Source organism: Telmatherina bonti, assembly GCF_933228915.1.
Source record: "Telmatherina bonti genome assembly, chromosome: 15".
Taxonomy (NCBI): Eukaryota; Metazoa; Chordata; class Actinopteri; order Atheriniformes; family Telmatherinidae; genus Telmatherina; species Telmatherina bonti.
The window spans coordinates 1,961,542-1,983,497 of NC_136613.1; the positions used below are offsets into that span (position 1 = coordinate 1,961,542).

General features: G+C 43.0%; 1 protein-coding gene across 1 annotated transcript in view; it reads left to right on the top strand.

Annotated features, from left to right (window-relative positions):
* mylkb (myosin light chain kinase b) overlaps window positions 1-21,956 on the top strand; it is a gene marked incomplete at its 3' end in the record, with an annotated part of 322,390 nt that overhangs the window by 192,883 nt on the left and 107,551 nt on the right. Inside the window, exons 9-16 of the mRNA XM_079254281.1 lie at window positions 12,262-12,300; window positions 12,383-12,473; window positions 12,548-12,751; window positions 15,423-15,640; window positions 15,870-15,993; window positions 16,625-16,777; window positions 16,972-17,095; window positions 17,184-17,274. Of these exons, the coding sequence (XP_079110407.1) occupies window positions 12,262-12,300; window positions 12,383-12,473; window positions 12,548-12,751; window positions 15,423-15,640; window positions 15,870-15,993; window positions 16,625-16,777; window positions 16,972-17,095; window positions 17,184-17,274 (1,044 nt within the window). The remainder of the gene's footprint in view (window positions 1-12,261; window positions 12,301-12,382; window positions 12,474-12,547; window positions 12,752-15,422; window positions 15,641-15,869; window positions 15,994-16,624; window positions 16,778-16,971; window positions 17,096-17,183; window positions 17,275-21,956) is intronic.

Below are 21,956 nucleotides of genomic sequence, written 5' to 3' on the forward strand. Positions count from 1 at the left end.
GCCAGGTTTTAGGTGAGTTATCGGTGGGTTAATGCCAGGTTTATGGTGAGTTATGGGTGGGTTAATGCCAGGTTTTTGGTGAGTTATGAGTGGGTTAATGCCAGGTTTTAGGTTAGTTATCCCTAGGTTAATGTCAGGCTTATGGTGAGTTATCGGTGGGTTAATGCTAGGTTTTAGGTGAGTTATCGGTGGGTTAATGTTCAGGTTTATGGTGCGTTATCGGTGGGTTAATGCTCGGTTTTAGGTGAGTTATCGTTGGGTTAATGCCAGGTTTTTGGTGAGTTATCGTTGGTTTAATGCCAGGTTTTAGTTGAGTTATCAGTGGGTTAATGCCAGGTTTTAGGTGTGTTATCGGTGCGTTAATGCCAGGTTTATGGTGAGTTATGAGTGGGTTAATGCCAGGTTTGTGGTGAGTTATGAGTGGGTTAATGCCAGGTTTTAGGTGAGTTATCGGTGGGTTAATGACAGGTGTTTTGTGAGTTATCGTTGGGTTAATGCCAGGTTTTTGGTGAGTTATCGATGGGTTAATGCCAGGTTTATGGTGAGTTATGAGTGGGTTAATGCCACGTTTTTGGTGAGTTATGTGTGGGTTAATGCCAGGTTTTTGGTGAGTTATCGGTGGGTTAATGCCAGGTTTTAGGTGAGTTGTGGGTGGGTTAATGTCAGGTTTTAGGTGAGTTATGGGTGGGTTAATGCCACGTTTTTGGTGAGTTATGTGTGGGTTAATGCCAGGTTTTTGGTGAGTTATCGGTGGGTTAATGCCAGGTTTTAGGTGAGTTGTGGGTGGGTTAATGTCAGGTTTTAGGTGAGTTATGGGTGGGTTAATGCCAGGTTTTTGGTGAGTTATGGGTGGGTTAATGCCAGGTTTTTGGTGAGTTATGGGTGGGTTAATGCCAGGTTTATGGGGAGTTATGGGTGGGTTAATGCCAGGTTTTTGGTGAGTTATCGGTGGGTTAATGCCAGGTTTTAGATGAGTTATCAGTGGGTTAATGACAGCTTCTATGGAGAGTTATGGGTGGGTTAATGCCAGGTTTTTGGTGAGTTATGGGTGGGTTAATACCAGGTTTTTGGTGAGTTATCGGTGGGTTAATGCCAGGTTTATGGCGAGTTATGGGTGGGTTAATGCCAGATTTTTGGTGAGTTATGAGTGGGTTAATGGCAGGTTTTTGGTGAGTTATGGGTGGGTTAATGTCAGGTTTTTTGTGAGTTATGGGTGGGTTAATGGCAGGTTTTTGGTTAGTTATGGGTGGGTTAATGCCAGGTTTGTGATGAGTTATTGTTGTGTTAATGCCAGGTTTTTGGTGAGTTATCGGTGGGTTAATGCAAGGTTTATGGGGAGTTATGGGTAGGTTAATGCCTGGTTTTTGGTGAGTTATGAGTGGGTTAATGGCTGGTTTTAGGTGAGTTATGGGTGGGTTAATGCCAGGTTTTTGGTGAGTTATTGGTGGTTAATGCCAGGTTTATGGTGAGTTATGGGTGGGTTAATGCCAGGTTTTTGGTGAGTTATGGGTGGGTTAATGCCAGGTTTTTATTGAGTTACGGGTGGTTAATGCCAGGTTTTTGGTGAGTTATGGGTGGGTTAATGCCAGGTTTTTGGTGAGTTATGGGTGGGTTAATGCCTGGTTTTTATTGAGTTACCGGTGGTTAATGCCAGGTTTTTGGTGAGTTATGAGTGGGTTAATGCCTGGTTTTTCGTGAGTTATCCATGGGTTAATGACAGGTTTCTGGTGAGTTATCGGTGGGTTAATGCTAGGTTTTAGGTGAGTTATCGGTGGGTTAATGTCAGGCTTATGGTGAGTTATCGGTGGGTTAATGCTCGGTTTTAGGTTAGTTATCATTGGGTTAATGCCAGGTTTTTGGTGAGTTATCGGTGGTTTAATGCCAGGTTTTAGGTGAGTTATCTGTGGGTTAATGCCATATTTATGGCGAGTTATCGGTGGTTTAATACCAGGTTTATGGTGAGTTATCGGTGGGTTAATGCCAGGTTTTTGGTTAGTTATGGGTGGGTTAATGCCAGGTTTTTTGTGAGTTATTCATGGGTTAATTTCAGGTTTTAGGTGAGTTATCTGTGGGTTAATGCCAGGTTTTAGGTGAATTACCCGAATGGAAATGCCAGGTTTTTCGTGAGTTATCCGTGGATTAATGCCAGGTTTTTGGTGAGTTATCGGTGGGTTAATGCCAGGTTTATGGTGAGTTATGGGTGGGTTAATGCCAGGTTTTAGGTGAGTTATCGGTGGGTTAATGCCAGGTTTATGGTGAGTTATGGGTGGGTTAATGCCAGGTTTTTGGTGAGTTATGAGTGGGTTAATGCCAGGTTTTAGGTTAGTTATCCCTAGGTTAATGTCAGGCTTATGGTGAGTTATCGGTGGGTTAATGCTAGGTTTTAGGTGAGTTATCGGTGGGTTAATGTTCAGGTTTATGGTGCGTTATCGGTGGGTTAATGCTCGGTTTTAGGTGAGTTATCGTTGGGTTAATGCCAGGTTTTTGGTGAGTTATCGTTGGTTTAATGCCAGGTTTTAGTTGAGTTATCAGTGGGTTAATGCCAGGTTTTAGGTGTGTTATCGGTGCGTTAATGCCAGGTTTATGGTGAGTTATGAGTGGGTTAATGCCAGGTTTGTGGTGAGTTATGAGTGGGTTAATGCCAGGTTTTAGGTGAGTTATCGGTGGGTTAATGACAGGTGTTTTGTGAGTTATCGTTGGGTTAATGCCTGGTTTTTGGTGAGTTATCGATGGGTTAATGCCAGGTTTATGGTGAGTTATGAGTGGGTTAATGCCACGTTTTTGGTGAGTTATGTGTGGGTTAATGCCAGGTTTTTGGTGAGTTATCGGTGGGTTAATGCCAGGTTTTAGGTGAGTTGTGGGTGGGTTAATGTCAGGTTTTAGGTGAGTTATCGGTGGGTTAATGCCAGGTTTATGGTGAGTTATGGGTGGGTTAATGCCAGGTTTTAGGTGAGTTATCGGTGGGTTAATGCCAGGTTTATGGTGAGTTATGGGTGGGTTAATGCCAGGTTTTTGGTGAGTTATGAGTGGGTTAATGCCAGGTTTTAGGTTAGTTATCCCTAGGTTAATGTCAGGCTTATGGTGAGTTATCGGTGGGTTAATGCTAGGTTTTAGGTTAGTTATCATTGGGTTAATGCCAGGTTTTTGGTGAGTTATCGGTGGTTTAATGCCAGGTTTTAGGTGAGTTATCTGTGGGTTAATGCCATATTTATGGCGAGTTATCGGTGGTTTAATACCAGGTTTATGGTGAGTTATCGGTGGGTTAATGCCAGGTTTTTGGTTAGTTATGGGTGGGTTAATGCCAGGTTTTTTGTGAGTTATTCATGGGTTAATTTCAGGTTTTAGGTGAGTTATCTGTGGGTTAATGCCAGGTTTTAGGTGAATTACCCGAATGGAAATGCCAGGTTTTTCGTGAGTTATCCGTGGATTAATGCCAGGTTTTTGGTGAGTTATCGGTGGGTTAATGCCAGGTTTATGGTGAGTTATGGGTGGGTTAATGCCAGGTTTTAGGTGAGTTATCGGTGGGTTAATGCCAGGTTTATGGTGAGTTATGGGTGGGTTAATGCCAGGTTTTTGGTGAGTTATGAGTGGGTTAATGCCAGGTTTTAGGTTAGTTATCCCTAGGTTAATGTCAGGCTTATGGTGAGTTATCGGTGGGTTAATGCTAGGTTTTAGGTGAGTTATCGGTGGGTTAATGTTCAGGTTTATGGTGCGTTATCGGTGGGTTAATGCTCGGTTTTAGGTGAGTTATCGTTGGGTTAATGCCAGGTTTTTGGTGAGTTATCGTTGGTTTAATGCCAGGTTTTAGTTGAGTTATCAGTGGGTTAATGCCAGGTTTTAGGTGTGTTATCGGTGCGTTAATGCCAGGTTTATGGTGAGTTATGAGTGGGTTAATGCCAGGTTTGTGGTGAGTTATGAGTGGGTTAATGCCAGGTTTTAGGTGAGTTATCGGTGGGTTAATGACAGGTGTTTTGTGAGTTATCGTTGGGTTAATGCCTGGTTTTTGGTGAGTTATCGATGGGTTAATGCCAGGTTTATGGTGAGTTATGAGTGGGTTAATGCCACGTTTTTGGTGAGTTATGTGTGGGTTAATGCCAGGTTTTTGGTGAGTTATCGGTGGGTTAATGCCAGGTTTTAGGTGAGTTGTGGGTGGGTTAATGTCAGGTTTTAGGTGAGTTATCGGTGGGTTAATGCCAGGTTTATGGTGAGTTATGGGTGGGTTAATGCCAGGTTTTAGGTGAGTTATCGGTGGGTTAATGCCAGGTTTATGGTGAGTTATGGGTGGGTTAATGCCAGGTTTTTGGTGAGTTATGAGTGGGTTAATGCCAGGTTTTAGGTTCGTTATCCCTAGGTTAATGTCAGGCTTATGGTGAGTTATCGGTGGGTTAATGCTAGGTTTTAGGTGAGTTATCGGTGGGTTAATGTTCAGGTTTATGGTGCGTTATCGGTGGGTTAATGCTCGGTTTTAGGTGAGTTATCGTTGGGTTAATGCCAGGTTTTTGGTGAGTTATCGTTGGTTTAATGCCAGGTTTTAGTTGAGTTATCAGTGGGTTAATGCCAGGTTTTAGGTGTGTTATCGGTGCGTTAATGCCAGGTTTATGGTGAGTTATGGGTGGGTTAATGCCAGGTTTTAGGTGAGTTATCGGTGGGTTAATGCCAGGTTTATGGTGAGTTATGGGTGGGTTAATGCCAGGTTTTTGGTGAGTTATGAGTGGGTTAATGCCAGGTTTTAGGTTAGTTATCCCTAGGTTAATGTCAGGCTTATGGTGAGTTATCGGTGGGTTAATGCTAGGTTTTAGGTGAGTTATCGGTGGGTTAATGTTCAGGTTTATGGTGCGTTATCGTTGGGTTAATGCTCGGTTTTAGGTGAGTTATCGTTGGGTTAATGCCAGGTTTTTGGTGAGTTATCGTTGGTTTAATGCCAGGTTTTAGTTGAGTTATCAGTGGGTTAATGCCAGGTTTTAGGTGTGTTATCGGTGCGTTAATGCCAGGTTTATGGTGAGTTATGAGTGGGTTAATGCCAGGTTTGTGGTGAGTTATGAGTGGGTTAATGCCAGGTTTTAGGTGAGTTATCGGTGGGTTAATGACAGGTGTTTTGTGAGTTATCGTTGGGTTAATGCCAGGTTTTTGGTGAGTTATCGATGGGTTAATGCCAGGTTTATGGTGAGTTATGAGTGGGTTAATGCCACGTTTTTGGTGAGTTATGTGTGGGTTAATGCCAGGTTTTTGGTGAGTTATCGGTGGGTTAATGCCAGGTTTTAGGTGAGTTGTGGGTGGGTTAATGTCAGGTTTTAGGTGAGTTATCGGTGGGTTAATGCCAGGTTTTTGGTGAGTTATCGGTGGGTTAATGCCAGGTTTTAGGTGAGTTGTGGGTGGGTTAATGTCAGGTTTTAGGTGAGTTATGGGTGGGTTAATGCCAGGTTTTTGGTGAGTTATGGGTGGGTTAATGCCAGGTTTTTGGTGAGTTATGGGTGGGTTAATGCCAGGTTTAAGGGGAGTTATGGGTGGGTTAATGCCAGGTTTTTGGTGAGTTATCGGTGGGTTAATGCCAGGTTTTAGATGAGTTATCAGTGGGTTAATGACAGCTTCTATGGAGAGTTATGGGTGGGTTAATGCCAGGTTTTTGGTGAGTTATGGGTGGGTTAATACCAGGTTTTTGGTGAGTTATCGGTGGGTTAATGCCAGGTTTATGGCGAGTTATGGGTGGGTTAATGCCAGATTTTTGGTGAGTTATGAGTGGGTTAATGGCAGGTTTTTGGTGAGTTATGGGTGGGTTAATGTCAGGTTTTTTGTGAGTTATGGGTGGGTTAATGGCAGGTTTTTGGTTAGTTATGGGTGGGTTAATGCCAGGTTTGTGATGAGTTATTGTTGTGTTAATGCCAGGTTTTTGGTGAGTTATCGGTGGGTTAATGCAAGGTTTATGGGGAGTTATGGGTAGGTTAATGCCTGGTTTTTGGTGAGTTATGAGTGGGTTAATGGCTGGTTTTAGGTGAGTTATGGGTGGGTTAATGCCAGGTTTTTGGTGAGTTATTGGTGGTTAATGCCAGGTTTATGGTGAGTTATGGGTGGGTTAATGCCAGGTTTTTGGTGAGTTATGGGTGGGTTAATGCCAGGTTTTTATTGAGTTACGGGTGGTTAATGCCAAGTTTTTGGTGAGTTATGGGTGGGTTAATGCCAGGTTTTTGGTGAGTTATGGGTGGGTTAATGCCAGGTTTTTATTGAGTTACGGGTGGTTAATGCCAGGTTTTTGGTGAGTTATGAGTGGGTTAATGCCTGGTTTTTCGTGAGTTATCCATGGGTTAATGACAGGTTTCTGGTGAGTTATCCGTGGGTTAATGCCAGGTTTTAGGTGAGTTATCCGTAGGTGAATGTCAGGTTTTTGGTGACTTATCAGTGGGTTAATGCCAGGTTTATGGTGAGTTATCGGTGGTTTAATACTAGGTTTCAGGTGAGTTATCAGTGGGTTAATTCCAGGTTTATGGTGAGTAATCGGTGGGTTAATGCCAGGTTTGTGATGAGTTATCGTTGTGTTAATGCCAGGTTTTTGGTGAGTTATGAGTGGGTTAATGCCAGGTTTTTGGTGAGTTATGGGTGGGTTAATGCTCGGTTTTAGGTCAGTTATCGTTGGGTTAATGCCAGGATTTAGCTGAGTTTTCCGGAGGTTAATGTCAGGTTTTAGGTGAGTTATCGGTGGGTTAATACCAGGTGTTAGGTGCGTTATCGGTGGGTTAATCACAGGTTTTAGGTGAGTTATCGTGGTTTAATGCTAGGTTTTCGGTCAGTTATTGGTGGGTTAATTCCAGGTTTTAGGTGAGTTATCTGTGGGTCAATGCCAGGTGTTAGGTGAGTTATCAGTGGGTTAATGCTAGGTTTTTGGTTAGGTATCGGTGGGTTAATGCCAGCTTTATGGTGAGTTATGGGTGGGTTAATGCCAGGTTTTTTGTGAGTTATTCATGGGTTAATTTCAGGTTTTTGGTGAGTTATCGGTGGGTTAATACCAGGTTTTAGGTGAATTATCCGTAGGGAAATGCCAGGTTTTTGGTGATGTATCCGTGGGTTAATGCCAGGTTTTACGTTAGTTATGCCTAGGTTAATGTCAGGCTTATGGTGAGTTATCGGTGGGTTAATGTTCAGGTTTATGGTGCGTTATCGGTGGGTTAATGCTCGGTTTTAGGTGAGTTATCATTGGGTTAATGCCAGGTTTTTGGTGAGTTATCGGTGGTTTAATGCCAGGTTTTAGGTGAGTTATCAGTGGGTTAATGCCAGGTTTTTGGTGAGTTATCGGTGGTTTAATGACAGGTTTTAGGTGAGTTATATGTGGGTTAATGCCATATTTATGGCGAGTTATCGGTGGTTTAATGCCAGGTTTATGGTGAGTAATCTGTGGGTTAATGCCAGGTTTTTGGTTAGTTATGGGTGGGTTAATTCCAGGTTTTAGGTGAATTACCCGTAGGGAAATGCGAGGTTTTTCGTGAGTTATCCGTGGATTAATGCCAGGCTTATGGTGAGTTATCGGTGGGTAATGCCAGGTTTATGGTGCGTTATCGGTGGGTTAATGCCAGGTTTTTGGTGAGTTATCGGTGGGTTAATGCCAGGTTTATGGTGAGTTATGGGTGGGTTAATGCCAGGTTTTAGGTGAGTTATCGGTGGGTTAATGCCAGGTTTTTGGTGAGTTATCGGTGGGTTAATGCCAGGTTTTTGGTGAGTTATGAGTGGGTTAATGCCAGGTTTTAGGTTAGTTATCCCTAGGTTAATGTCAGGCTTATGGTGAGTTATCGGAGGGTTAATGCTCGGTTTTAGGTGAGTTATCGTTGGGTTAATGCCAGGTTTTTGGTGAGTTATTGGTGGTTTAATGCCAGGTTTTAGGTGAGTTATCAGTGGGTTAATGCCAGGTTTTAGGTGAGTTATCCATAGGTTAATGTCAGGTTTTTTGTCAGTTATCCGTGGGGGAATGCCAGGTTTTAGGTGAGTTATCTGTGGGTTAATGCCATATTTATGGCGAGTTATCGGTGGTTTAATGCCAGGTTTATGGTGAGTTATCGGTGGGTTAATGCCAGGTTTTTGGTGAGTTATGGGTGGGTTAATGCCAGGTTTATGGTGAGTTATGGGTGGGTTAATGCCAGGTTTATGGTGAGTTATGGGTGGGTTAATGCCAGGTTTATGGTGAGTTATGAGTGGGTTAATGCCAGGTTTTAGGTTAGTTATCCCTAGGTTAATGTCAGGCTTATTGTGAGTTATCGGTGGGTTAATGCTCGGTTTTAGGTGAGTTATGCCTAGGTTAATGTCAGGCTTATGGTGAGTTATCGGTGGGTTAATGCTCGGTTTTAGGTGAGTTATCATTGGGTTAATGCCAGGTTTTTGGTGAGTTATCGGTGGTTTAATGCCAGGTTTTAGGTGAGTTATCAGTGGGTTAATGCCAGGTTTTTCGTGAGTTATCCGTGGGTTAATGACAGGTTTTAGGTGAGTTATCTGTGGGTTAATGCCAGGTTTATGGTGAGTAATCTGTGGGTTAATGCCAGGTTTTTGGTTAGTTATGGGTGGGTTAATGCCAGGTTTTTTGTGAGTTATTCATGGGTTAATTTCAGGTTTTAGGTGAATTACCCGTAGGGAAATGCGAGGTTTTTCGTGAGTTATCCGTGGATTAATGCCAGGCTTATGGTGAGTTATCGGTGGGTAATGCCAGGTTTATGGTGCGTTATCGGTGGGTTAATGCCAGGTTTTTGGTGAGTTATCGGTGGGTTAATGCCAGGTTTATGGTGAGTTATGGGTGGGTTAATGTCAGGCTTATGGTGAGTTATCGGAGGGTTAATGCTCGGTTTTAGGTGAGTTATCGTTGGGTTAATGCCAGGTTTTTGGTGAGTTATTGGTGGTTTAATGCCAGGTTTTAGGTGAGTTATCAGTGGGTTAATGCCAGGTTTTAGGTGAGTTATCCATAGGTTAATGTCAGGTTTTTTGTCAGTTATCCGTGGGGGAATGCCAGGTTTTAGGTGAGTTATCTGTGGGTTAATGCCATATTTATGGCGAGTTATCGGTGGTTTAATGCCAGGTTTATGGTGAGTTATCGGTGGGTTAATGCCAGGTTTTTGGTGAGTTATGGGTGGGTTAATGCCAGGTTTATGGTGAGTTATGGGTGGGTTAATGCCAGGTTTATGGTGAGTTATGGGTGGGTTAATGCCAGGTTTATGGTGAGTTATGAGTGGGTTAATGCCAGGTTTTAGGTTAGTTATCCCTAGGTTAATGTCAGGCTTATTGTGAGTTATCGGTGGGTTAATGCTCGGTTTTAGGTGAGTTATGCCTAGGTTAATGTCAGGCTTATGGTGAGTTATCGGTGGGTTAATGCTCGGTTTTAGGTGAGTTATCATTGGGTTAATGCCAGGTTTTTGGTGAGTTATCGGTGGTTTAATGCCAGGTTTTAGGTGAGTTATCAGTGGGTTAATGCCAGGTTTTTCGTGAGTTATCCGTGGGTTAATGACAGGTTTTAGGTGAGTTATCTGTGGGTTAATGCCAGGTTTATGGTGAGTAATCTGTGGGTTAATGCCAGGTTTTTGGTTAGTTATGGGTGGGTTAATGCCAGGTTTTTTGTGAGTTATTCATGGGTTAATTTCAGGTTTTAGGTGAATTACCCGTAGGGAAATGCGAGGTTTTTCGTGAGTTATCCGTGGATTAATGCCAGGCTTATGGTGAGTTATCGGTGGGTAATGCCAGGTTTATGGTGCGTTATCGGTGGGTTAATGCCAGGTTTTTGGTGAGTTATCGGTGGGTTAATGCCAGGTTTATGGTGAGTTATGGGTGGGTTAATGCCAGGTTTTAGGTGAGTTATCGGTGGGTTAATGCCAGGTTTTTGGTGAGTTATCGGTGGGTTAATGCCAGGTTTATGGTGAGTTATGGGTGGGTTAATGCCAGGTTTTAGGTGAGTTATCGGTGGGTTAATGCCAGGTTTTTGGTGAGTTATCGGTGGGTTAATGCCAGGTTTTTGGTGAGTTATGAGTGGGTTAATGCCAGGTTTTAGGTTAGTTATCCCTAGGTTAATGTCAGGCTTATGGTGAGTTATCGGAGGGTTAATGCTCGGTTTTAGGTGAGTTATCGTTGGGTTAATGCCAGGTTTTTGGTGAGTTATTGGTGGTTTAATGCCAGGTTTTAGGTGAGTTATCAGTGGGTTAATGCCAGGTTTGAGGTGAGTTATCCATAGGTTAATGTCAGGTTTTTTGTCAGTTATCCGTGGGGGAATGCCAGGTTTTAGGTGAGTTATCTGTGGGTTAATGCCATGTTTATGGCGAGTTATCGGTGGTTTAATGCCAGGTTTATGGTGAGTTATCGGTGGGTTAATGCCAGGTTTATGGTGAGTTATGGGTGGGTTAATGCCAGGTTTATGGTGAGTTATGGGTGGGTTAATGCCAGGTTTATGGTGAGTTATGGGTGGGTTAATGCCAGGTTTATGGTGAGTTATGAGTGGGTTAATGCCAGGTTTTAGGTTAGTTATCCCTAGGTTAATGTCAGGCTTATTGTGAGTTATCGGTGGGTTAATGCTCGGTTTTAGGTGAGTTATCGGTGGGTTAATGCCAGGTTTTAGGTGAGTTATCGGTGGGTTAATGCCAGGTTTTGGTGAGCTATCGGTGGGTTGATACTAGGTTTTAGTTTAGTTATCGTGGGTTAATGCCAGGTTTTAGGTGAGTTATCGGTGGGTTAATGCCAGGTTTTTGGTGAGTTATCGGTGGGTTAATGCCAGGTTTTTGGTGAGTTATGAGTGGGTTAATGCCAGGTTTTAGGTTAGTTATCCCTAGGTTAATGTCAGGCTTATGGTGAGTTATCGGAGGGTTAATGCTCGGTTTTAGGTGAGTTATCGTTGGGTTAATGCCAGGTTTTTGGTGAGTTATTGGTGGTTTAATGCCAGGTTTTTGGTGAGTTATCAGTGGGTTAATGCCAGGTTTTAGGTGAGTTATCCATAGGTTAATGTCAGGTTTTTTGTCAGTTATCCGTGGGGGAATGCCAGGTTTTAGGTGAGTTATCTGTGGGTTAATGCCATATTTATGGCGAGTTATCGGTGGTTTAATGCCAGGTTTATGGTGAGTTATCGGTGGGTTAATGCCAGGTTTATGGTGAGTTATGGGTGGGTTAATGCCAGGTTTATGGTGAGTTATGGGTGGGTTAATGCCAGGTTTATGGTGAGTTATGGGTGGGTTAATGCCAGGTTTATGGTGAGTTATGAGTGGGTTAATGCCAGGTTTTAGGTTAGTTATCCCTAGGTTAATGTCAGGCTTATTGTGAGTTATCGGAGGGTTAATGCCAGGTTTTAGGTGAGTTATCGTTGGGTTAATGCCAGGTTTTTGGTGAGTTATTGGTGGTTTAATGCCAGGTTTTAGGTGAGTTATCAGTGGGTTAATGCCAGGTTTTAGGTGAGTTATCCATAGGTTAATGTCAGGTTTTTTGTCAGTTATCCGTGGGGGAATGCCAGGTTTTAGGTGAGTTATCTGTGGGTTAATGCCATATTTATGGCGAGTTATCGGTGGTTTAATGCCAGGTTTATGGTGAGTTATCGGTGGGTTAATGCCAGGTTTATGGTGAGTTATGGGTGGGTTAATGCCAGGTTTATGGTGAGTTATGGGTGGGTTAATGCCAGGTTTATGGTGAGTTATGGGTGGGTTAATGCCAGGTTTTAGGTTAGTTATCCCTAGGTTAATGTCAGGCTTATTGTGAGTTATCGGTGGGTTAATGCTCGGTTTTAGGTGAGTTATCGGTGGGTTAATGCCAGGTTTTAGGTGAGTTATCGGTGGGTTAATGTCAGGTTTTAGGTGAGTTATCGGTGGGTTAATGCCAGTTTTTGGTGAGCTATCGGTGGGTTGATGCTAGGTTTTAGTTTAGTTATCGTGGGTTAATGACAGCTTTTTGGTGAGTTATCCGTGGGTTAATGCCAGGTTTTTAGTCAGTTATGGGTGGGTTAGTGCCATGTTTTAGGTGAAATATCCGTAGGGTAATGACAGGTTTTTGGTGAGTTATCGGTGGGTTAATTCCAGGTTTTAGGTGAGTTATCTTTGGGTTAATGCCAGGTTTTTGGTTAGTTATGGGTGGGTTAATGCCAGGTTATTTGTGAGTTATGAGTGGGTTAATGCCAGGTTTTTGGTTAGTTATGGGTGGGTTAATGCCAGGTTATTTGTGAGTTATGAGTGGGTTAATGCCAGGTTTATAGTGAGTTATTGGTGGGTTAATGCTTATGAAGGAAAACAACTAACCGTACTAACAGCTGCTGTTTGGTTGATCTGACAGAAAACCTGGAGGAGGCTGATGCAGAGGAGGAGGATGAAGGTATGAGTTTCCATCTGCTTCATCACATGACTCAATTACCCAAATGGCAGACCAGGTTCTTTAACTCAGTGTCTTTGTTCAGACTTAGAGAAAGAACCAGAGTACAGGGATGTGACCATCCGGACCGACATGAAGGTCAAGGACCTGTACGACGTGGAGGAGAGGCTGGGAACGTAAGGCTCCACCCACTCTCTCCTCGCCGGCGGTCAGATGATGGAGGGTCAGTGACGTTGGTGTTTCTCTGCAGAGGGAAGTTTGGTCAGGTCTTCAAGCTGGTGGAGAAAGCCACAAAGAAGGTTTGGGCTGGAAAGTTCATCAAAGCATACTCGGCGAAGGAGAAGGAGAACGTCCGGCAGGAGATCGGCATCATGAACAGTCTGCATCACCCCAAACTGGTCCAGTGTGTCGACGCCTTCGAGGGCAAGTCAGACATAGTGATGGTCCTGGAGATGTAAGTTTCTTCTGCCTAAAATATATGATGTAAACCTTAAACCTCCATCAGATCCAGCTGAAGTCCACCACCAGGGCCAGCAGCATGGAACTGTGATGGTCATGTGACCCTCCAGCTGGTCTACGGAGGTTTTCCAGCGTTTCTATCCGTCCAGGAGGTTTACAATCCTGATGTAGTGTTTATTCAGAGACTCTAGATGGTAAATCCACCATTATTTACCACGTCTTCATCACCATCACTACCATGTTGCTAAGAGACCTCTATTTTCACCTGGACATGATGATGAAGACACTTCCTGTCAGACTTTCCACCAATCAGAGAGTTTAAACTGACGGTAACGTCCAATCAGGAGCAGCCAAAGATCAACAAGTGATGAGAAAAGCAGGAAAATAATGATCCTCTATGGCTGGAATAAAGCCAGGAAGACGTTTGGGATGCAGCTGAGGTGGAGGTGCTGCAGTGAGGACAGCAGGTAGATAGTAGCAGGAAGACCTGTGGAAACATGGAGACTGTGTGTGTGTGTGTGTTTCAGACGTGAGAGAATGATGTGCAGATGAGAAAAGACTTGGTCCCTGCTGATCTGTGTGTTTTGTCTACAAACTGCTGCTTTATCTGTTCATATATTTATTTATAAACAAAGGAAATTTTTGCTCCACAAAAATGTAGCAATATGATTTTATGAACTATGAAAGGAATGTATGAGCAGCTATTTCCTCTCAGCTAATTTTAGAGCTGCAGCAGCTACAGAGAACACAGAGGAATACAGGAATTTATTCTCTTCTTCTTCTACTGTCCTGATGATGGACCTGAATGTCAGAGACAAACCGTCCTGTTTGTTTCAGAATGTTTACTGATAAACAACCCGGATGAAGTAAACGGTGAATATCAGCTGGAACAAGACGAGACATGTTCACAGTCTGTCTATCTGATAACATTTTCATTTGCAGCTTCATTCTAGAACATGGGACAGTGGTGGGATTATAACCAGCAACCAGATCAGACTGTCCTAGATGACCAGATTCTTGGAGAGATTAGGCAGCTCTCCTACACGCAGCGCTGCCTTCATGGCGAAGGCCAGTGGCTACGTCATCGTAGCCACAAACGTCACTTCCATGTCCAAACCAATAATACACACACTTTGCAGCTGCTGCTAACAGAGAGGAGAAAACTACACAGTCTTTTACTGTTACTCACCAAGAGCCCTGATTCCACCAGAAACAGACGCTGGACATGATGATGCTCCTTTTGTCTTTAAATAAACTCACTGAAGGGTCTGAAACATCCCTGAATATCACGCCAATGCTGCTAAGTTCATGGCGGAAGGAGTGTGTGCATCAGTGTAGAGTGAGGGTTATATTTTGAATATGACTCACATCTGTGTATGAGTGTGTTTTGTTTTTACAGCAGCTAAAATTGTAGCTTTTAAAAACCCAGAACAGTACGAAAGGATGTGTTTTAAAAGAACACCTAGGTGTCAGGTGTCCACCACTTACATGAACTCCTTGCTTCAGATTGTACTGACCAAGCAGTGTTTCGAATAACGAAGGAAGGTAAGAGTTACTGCTGCCAACACGAATCCAAAGTTGCTGGCCGTGACTCTGTTCTTACGATATTCCATCCTATTATAAAGAAACACGTAACCCTCAACTTCACTGCATTCAAAACAGCAATTAAAGATTAAATTAAAGACAGAGCCAGTCACTATTGACTTTTAGTGCAACTGAAATCAGTGGAGACTATTTTGTATGTTATTACCATAAGGCATGTTTACTTGACATGAAATGGCAGCATTTACAGAGCTTTGTCCTCTGCATCACATGACTGGAGCTGGCCAACATGCCAAAAGAGTTTTGATTTGATGGCATTGGTCAAATATCTGTCACAACACTCATTCGGAATCTGAAACATTTCGATCCACACAAGTCAACAAGGTTCATTGCAAAGTTTAAAAATGAGGATAAGTCAAACTGTTCTGACGGTTTCTGGGTTCTGGGTTTAGACGCCGTCCTCAGAGACTGGAACGTCTCTGGGTTTAGACGCCGTCCTCAGAGACTGGAACGTCTCTGGGTTTAGACGCCGTCCTCAGAGACTGGAACGTCTCTGGGTTTAGACGCCGTCCTCAGAGACTGGAACGTCTCTGGGTTTAGACGCCGTCCTCAGAGACTGGAACGTCTCTGGGTTTAGACGCCGTCCTCAGAGACTGGAACGTCTCTGGGTTTAGACGCCGTCCTCAGAGACTGGAACGTCTCTGGGCTTAGACGCCGTCCTCAGAGACTGGAACGTCTCTGGGCTTAGACGCCGTCCTCAGAGACTGGAACGTCTCTGAGTTTAGACGCCGTCCTCAGAGACTGGAACGTCTCTGGGTTTAGACGCCGTCCTCAGAGACTGGAACGTCTCTGCGTTTAGACGCCGTCCTCAGAGACTGGAACGTCTCTGCGTTTAGACGCCGTCCTCAGAGACTGGAACGTCTCTGGGTTTAGACGCCGTCCTCAGAGACTGGAACGTCTCTGGGTTTAGACGCCGTCCTCAGAGACTGGAACGTCTCTGGGTTTAGACGCCGTCCTCAGAGACTGGAACGTCTCTGGGTTTAGACGCCGTCCTCAGAGACTGGAACGTCTCTGGGTTTAGACGCCGTCCTCAGAGACTGGAAACGTGTCTGGATTCTCTGCAGGATCTCGGGTGGCGAGCTGTTTGAGCGGATCATAGATGAAGACTTCGAGCTGACGGAGAGGGAGGTGATTAAATACATGCTGCAGATCATCGATGGCGTCAGCTTCATCCACAAACAGGGCATCGTCCACCTGGACCTAAAACCAGAGAACATCATGTGCATCAATAAGACCGGCAGCAAGATCAAACTTATCGACTTTGGCCTTGCCAGACGACTGGGTAACTAACCAACTAACCACTCACTATTCATTGTAACTAACCCCTTTATCTACGTGAATAATCTGTCACTATATCTTAGCAGTAACTCAGTAACTAGCTGCTCACTGTGGCTTACTCTTGGTAACCAGTTACTATGCAATTATCTATTTATCAGTAATGAGACAGAGGTAGATCATTCAACAAGCTAACATGTTAAACTGGTGTCTTTTTTTCTTTTGTTCTCCATCAGAAAATGCTGGAACCTTGAAGGTTTTGTTTGGGACTCCAGAATTTGTGGCTCCAGAAGTGATCAATTATGAAGCCATTAGTTATCCCACCGACATGTGGAGCATAGGAGTCATCTGTTATATATTGTGAGAACAGTTATCTATCATATTATTTTTAGCTGATAAGTGTTGGCCTGTTTTAAAAATGTCTACTCATCAAATTCAGCCAGCTAAAAAAAATTATACTTCATTCCAGGGGTACTCAGTTTGGTCCTACAAGAACCTCAATCCAGCAAGTTGTCTATGTATTCCTACTTTTATACACCATAATCAAAATAAATTATTCCAACAGCCTAACAGCAAGTGCGCAATAACTTTTCATTTAAGTCAGTGGTATTGGAGCAGGAATATATAGAAAACCTCCTGGATTATTAACTTTTTAGGGTCGAATTGAGAACCCTTGCTTTATTCATTTTATGGTGTCATTAAAATTTGGTTTTCAATAAATTAACTGTAGCTCAGTTAGCTTTAGCTTGACTCAGTTTGTGTTTTAGGTAAATGTAGCTCAGTTAGCTATAGCATGAATCAGTTTGTGTTTTAGGTAAATGTAGCTCAGTTAGCTATAGCATGAATCAGTTTGTGTTTTAGGTAAATGTAGCTCAGTTAGCTATAGCATGAATCAGTTTGTGTTTTAGGTAAATGTAGCTCAGTTAGCTATAGCATGAATCAGTTTGTGTTTTAGGTAAATGTGACTGTGCTTGGTGGCTTTGTCATTCAGGCTAAGTGGTCTATCTCCCTTCATGGGTGACAATGACAATGAGACATTATCCAACGTCACCTCGGCCACGTGGGACTTTGAGGATGAGGCCTTCGATGAAATTTCTGATAATGCTAAAGACTTCATCACCAACCTACTGAAAAAGGACATGAAGTAAGGAATATGTCCTTAAACATGTATTACGATACAAACAAGTTGGTCACATGTTTGTGTCAAATCCAGCATCTAATTTTTGATCTGGATTTTGGAGTCCCTACAAAGCATCATATGTAGGAGTTAAACACCATAAAGTCTGAATATCTGGTGACTGTGATCAGCTGTTTAAAGTGCTTTTGCTGACTCATCAGAGCTCGGCTGACCTGCGCTCAGTGCTATGAACACGCCTGGCTTAAGCAGGACACCAACACCATGAAGGCCAAGAAACTCTCCAAGGAGAGAATGAAAAAGTATATCCTGAGGAGGAAGTGGCAGGTGAGTCATGACCAAGCAGAACCGTGTTCACAACAAAAGTACCTTCATAAGCTGCAGCTGCTTTAATCTTGTGTTTGTTTTATGGCAGAAAACAGGTCATGCTGTCCGAGCCATTGGCAGACTATCGTCCATGGCCATGATGGCCGGAGTTAGCGCCAAGAAAGGCTCGCCAACCGAAGGTATGAAACACAACTGTGCAAAATCCAGAGACCTTCTAAAGACTGCTTACCACACACTATATATATAGAGAAGACAGCAGAAGATTGAGGGAAGGTGAAGTTACTGATAAGACTCAGAATTAGCCACAACACAACACAATGAGCCACAACACAACACAATTAGCCACAACACAAAAGAATTAGCCACAACACAGTTAGCCACAAAACAATGAGCCACAACACAACACAGTTAGCCACAACACACGACAATGAGCCACAACACAACACAGTTAGCCCCAACACACGACAATGAGCCACAACACAACACAGTTAGCCACAACACACAACAATGAGCCACAACACAACACAGTTAGCCACGACACAACACAATAAGCCACAAAACAATTAGCCACAACACAACACAGTTAACCACAACACAAAACAATTAGCCACTACACAACAAAATTAGCCACAACACAACACGGTTAGCGTCAGCACAACACAATTAGCCACAACACAACACAATTAGCCACAACACAACACAGTTAGCCACAACACAACACATTTTTCCAACACACAATACAGTTAGCCACAACACAACACAGTTAGCCTCAACACAACACAATTAGCCACAACACAACACAATTAGCCACAACACATCACAGTTAGCCACAACACAGTTAGTCACAATACAACACAATGAGCCACAACACAACACAGTTAACCACAACACAAGACAGTGAGCAACAACACAACACAATGAGCCAAAACACAACAGAGTTAACCACAACAAAACACAATTAGCCACAACATAACACAGTTAGCCACAACACAAAACATTTAGCCACAACACAACACAGATAGCCACAACACAACACAACTAGCCACAAGTCAACACACTTAGCTACAACACAATTAGCCACAACACAACACAATTAGCCACAACACAAAAGAATTAGCCACAACACAGTTAGCCACAAAACAATGAGCCACAACACAACACAGTTAGCCACAACACACGACAATGAGCCACAACACAACACAGTTAGCCCCAACACACGACAATGAGCCACAACACAACACAGTTAGCCACAACACACAACAATGAGCCACAACACAACACAGTTAGCCACGACACAACACAATTAGCCACAAAACAATTAGCCACAACACAACACAGTTAACCACAACACAAAACAATTAGCCACTACACAACAAAATTAGCCACAACACAACACGGTTAGCGTCAGCACAACACAATTAGCCACAACACAACACAACACAATTAGCCACAACACAACACAGTTAGCCACAACACACCACATTTTTCCAACACACAAAACAGTTAGCCACAACACAACACAGTTAGCCTCAACACAACACAATTAGCCACAACACAACACAATTAGGCACAACACATCACAGTTAGCCACAAGTCAACACACTTAGCTACAACACAATTAGCCACAACACAACACAGTTAACCACAACACAAGACAGTGAGCAACAACACAACACAATGAGCCAAAACACAACAGAGTTAACCACAACAAAACACAATTAGCCACAACACAACACAGTTAGCCACAACACAAAACATTTAGCCACAACACAACACAGATAGCCACAACACAACACAACTAGCCACAAGTCAACACACTTAGCTACAACACAATTAGCCACAACACAACACAATTAGCCACAACACAACACAGTTAGCCACAACACAACACAATAAGCCACAACACAACACAGTTAGCCACAACACAATTCGACACAACACAACACAGTTAGCCACAACACAACACAATTAGGCACAGCACAACACAGTTAGCCACTACACAACGCAATTAGCCACAACACAACACAGTTAGCCACGACACAACACAATAAGCCACAAAACAATTAGCCACAACACAACACGGTTAGCCACAATACAACACAATGAGCCACAACACAACAAAATGAGTAACAACACAAGTAGCCACAACACAGCACAGTTTACCACAACACAACACAGTTAGCAACAACACAACACAATTAGCCACAACACAACACTGTTAGCCACAACACAACACAATTAGCCTCAACACAACACAATTAGCCACAACACAGTTAGCCACAACACAGTTAGCCACGACACAACACAATAAGCCACAAAACAATTAGCCACAACACAACACAATTAGCCACAACACAACACAGTTAGCCTCAGCACAACACAATTAGCCAAAAAACGACACAATTAGCCACAGCACAACACAGTTAGCCACAACACAACACAATTAGCTACAACACAATTAGCCACAACCCAACACAATTAGCCACAACACAACACAGTTAGCCACAACACAACACAATTAGCCACAACACAACACATTTAGCCACAACACAGTTAGCCACGACACAACACAATAAGCCACAAAACAATTAGCCACAACACAACACGGTTAGCCACAATACAACACAATGAGCCACAACACAACACAATGAGCCAAAACACAGCACAGGTAACCACAACATAAAACAGTTAGCCACTACACAACACAATTAGCCACAACAAAACACAATTAGCCACAACACAACACATTTTGCCAAAACACAAAACAGTAAGACAAAACACAACACTGTTAGCCACAACACAACACAATGAGCCACAACACAACACAGTTAGCCTCACACAACACAATTAGCCACAACACAACACAATTAACAACAAAACATCAGTTAGCCACAACACAGTTAGTCACAATATGACACAATGAGCCACAACACAACACAGTTAACCACAACACAAGACAGTGATAAACAACACAACACAATGAGCCAAAACACAACACAGTTAACCACAACAAAACACAATTAGCCACAACACAACACAGTTAGCCACAACACAACACATTTTGCCACAACACAAAATAGTTACCCACAACACAGCACTGTTAGCCACGACACAACACAATTAGCCACAAAACAATTAGCCACAACACAACACAGTTAACCACAACACAAAACAATTAGCCACTACACAACAAAATTAACCACAACACAACACGGTTAGCGTCAGCACAACACAATTAGCCACAACACAACACAATTAGCCACAACACAACACAGTTAGCCACAACACAACACATTTTTCCAACACACAAAACAGTTAGCCACAACACAACACAGTTAGCCTCAACACAACACAATTAGCCACAACACAACACAATTAGGCACAACACATCACAGTTAGCCACAACACAGTTAGTCACAATACAACACAATGAGCCACAACACAACACAGTTAACCACAACACAAGACAGTGAGCAACAACACAACACAATGAGCCAAAACACAACAGAATTAACCACAACAAAACACAATTAGCCACAACACAACACAGTTAGCCACAACACAAAACATTTAGCCACAACACAACACAGATAGCCACAACACAACACAACTAGCCACAAGTCAACACACTTAGCTACAACACAATTAGCCACAACACAACACAATTAGCCACAACACAACACAGTTAGCCACAACACAACACAATAAGCCACAACACAACACAGTTAGCCACAACACAATTCGACACAACACAACACAGTTAGCCACAACACAACACAATTAGGCACAGCACAACACAGTTAGCCACTACACAACGCAATTAGCCACAACACAACACAGTTAGCCACGACACAACACAATAAGCCACAAAACAATTAGCCACAACACAACACGGTTAGCCACAATACAACACAATGAGCCACAACACAACAAAATGAGTAACAACACAAGTAGCCACAACACAGCACAGTTTACCACAACACAACACAGTTAGCAACAACACAACACAATTAGCCACAACACAACACTGTTAGCCACAACACAACACAATTAGCCTCAACACAACACAATTAGCCACAACACAGTTAGCCACAACACAGTTAGCCACGACACAACACAATAAGCCACAAAACAATTAGCCACAACACAACACAATTAGCCACAACACAACACAGTTAGCCTCAGCACAACACAATTAGCCAAAAAACGACACAATTAGCCACAGCACAACACAGTTAGCCACAACACAACACAATTAGCTACAACACAATTAGCCACAACCCAACACAATTAGCCACAACACAACACAGTTAGCCACAACACAACACAATTAGCCACAACACAACACATTTAGCCACAACACAGTTAGCCACGACACAACACAATAAGCCACAAAACAATTAGCCACAACACAACACGGTTAGCCACAATACAACACAATGAGCCACAACACAACACAATGAGCCAAAACACAGCACAGGTAACCACAACATAAAACAGTTAGCCACTACACAACACAATTAGCCACAACAAAACACAATTAGCCACAACACAACACATTTTGCCAAAACAGAAAACAGTAAGACAAAACACAACACTGTTAGCCACAACACAACACAATGAGCCACAACACAACACAGTTAGCCTCACACAACACAATTAGCCACAACACAACACAATTAACAACAAAACATCAGTTAGCCACAACACAGTTAGTCACAATATGACACAATGAGCCACAACACAACACAGTTAACCACAACACAAGACAGTGATCAACAACACAACACAATGAGCCAAAACACAACACAGTTAACCACAACAAAACACAATTAGCCACAACACAACACAGTTAGCCACA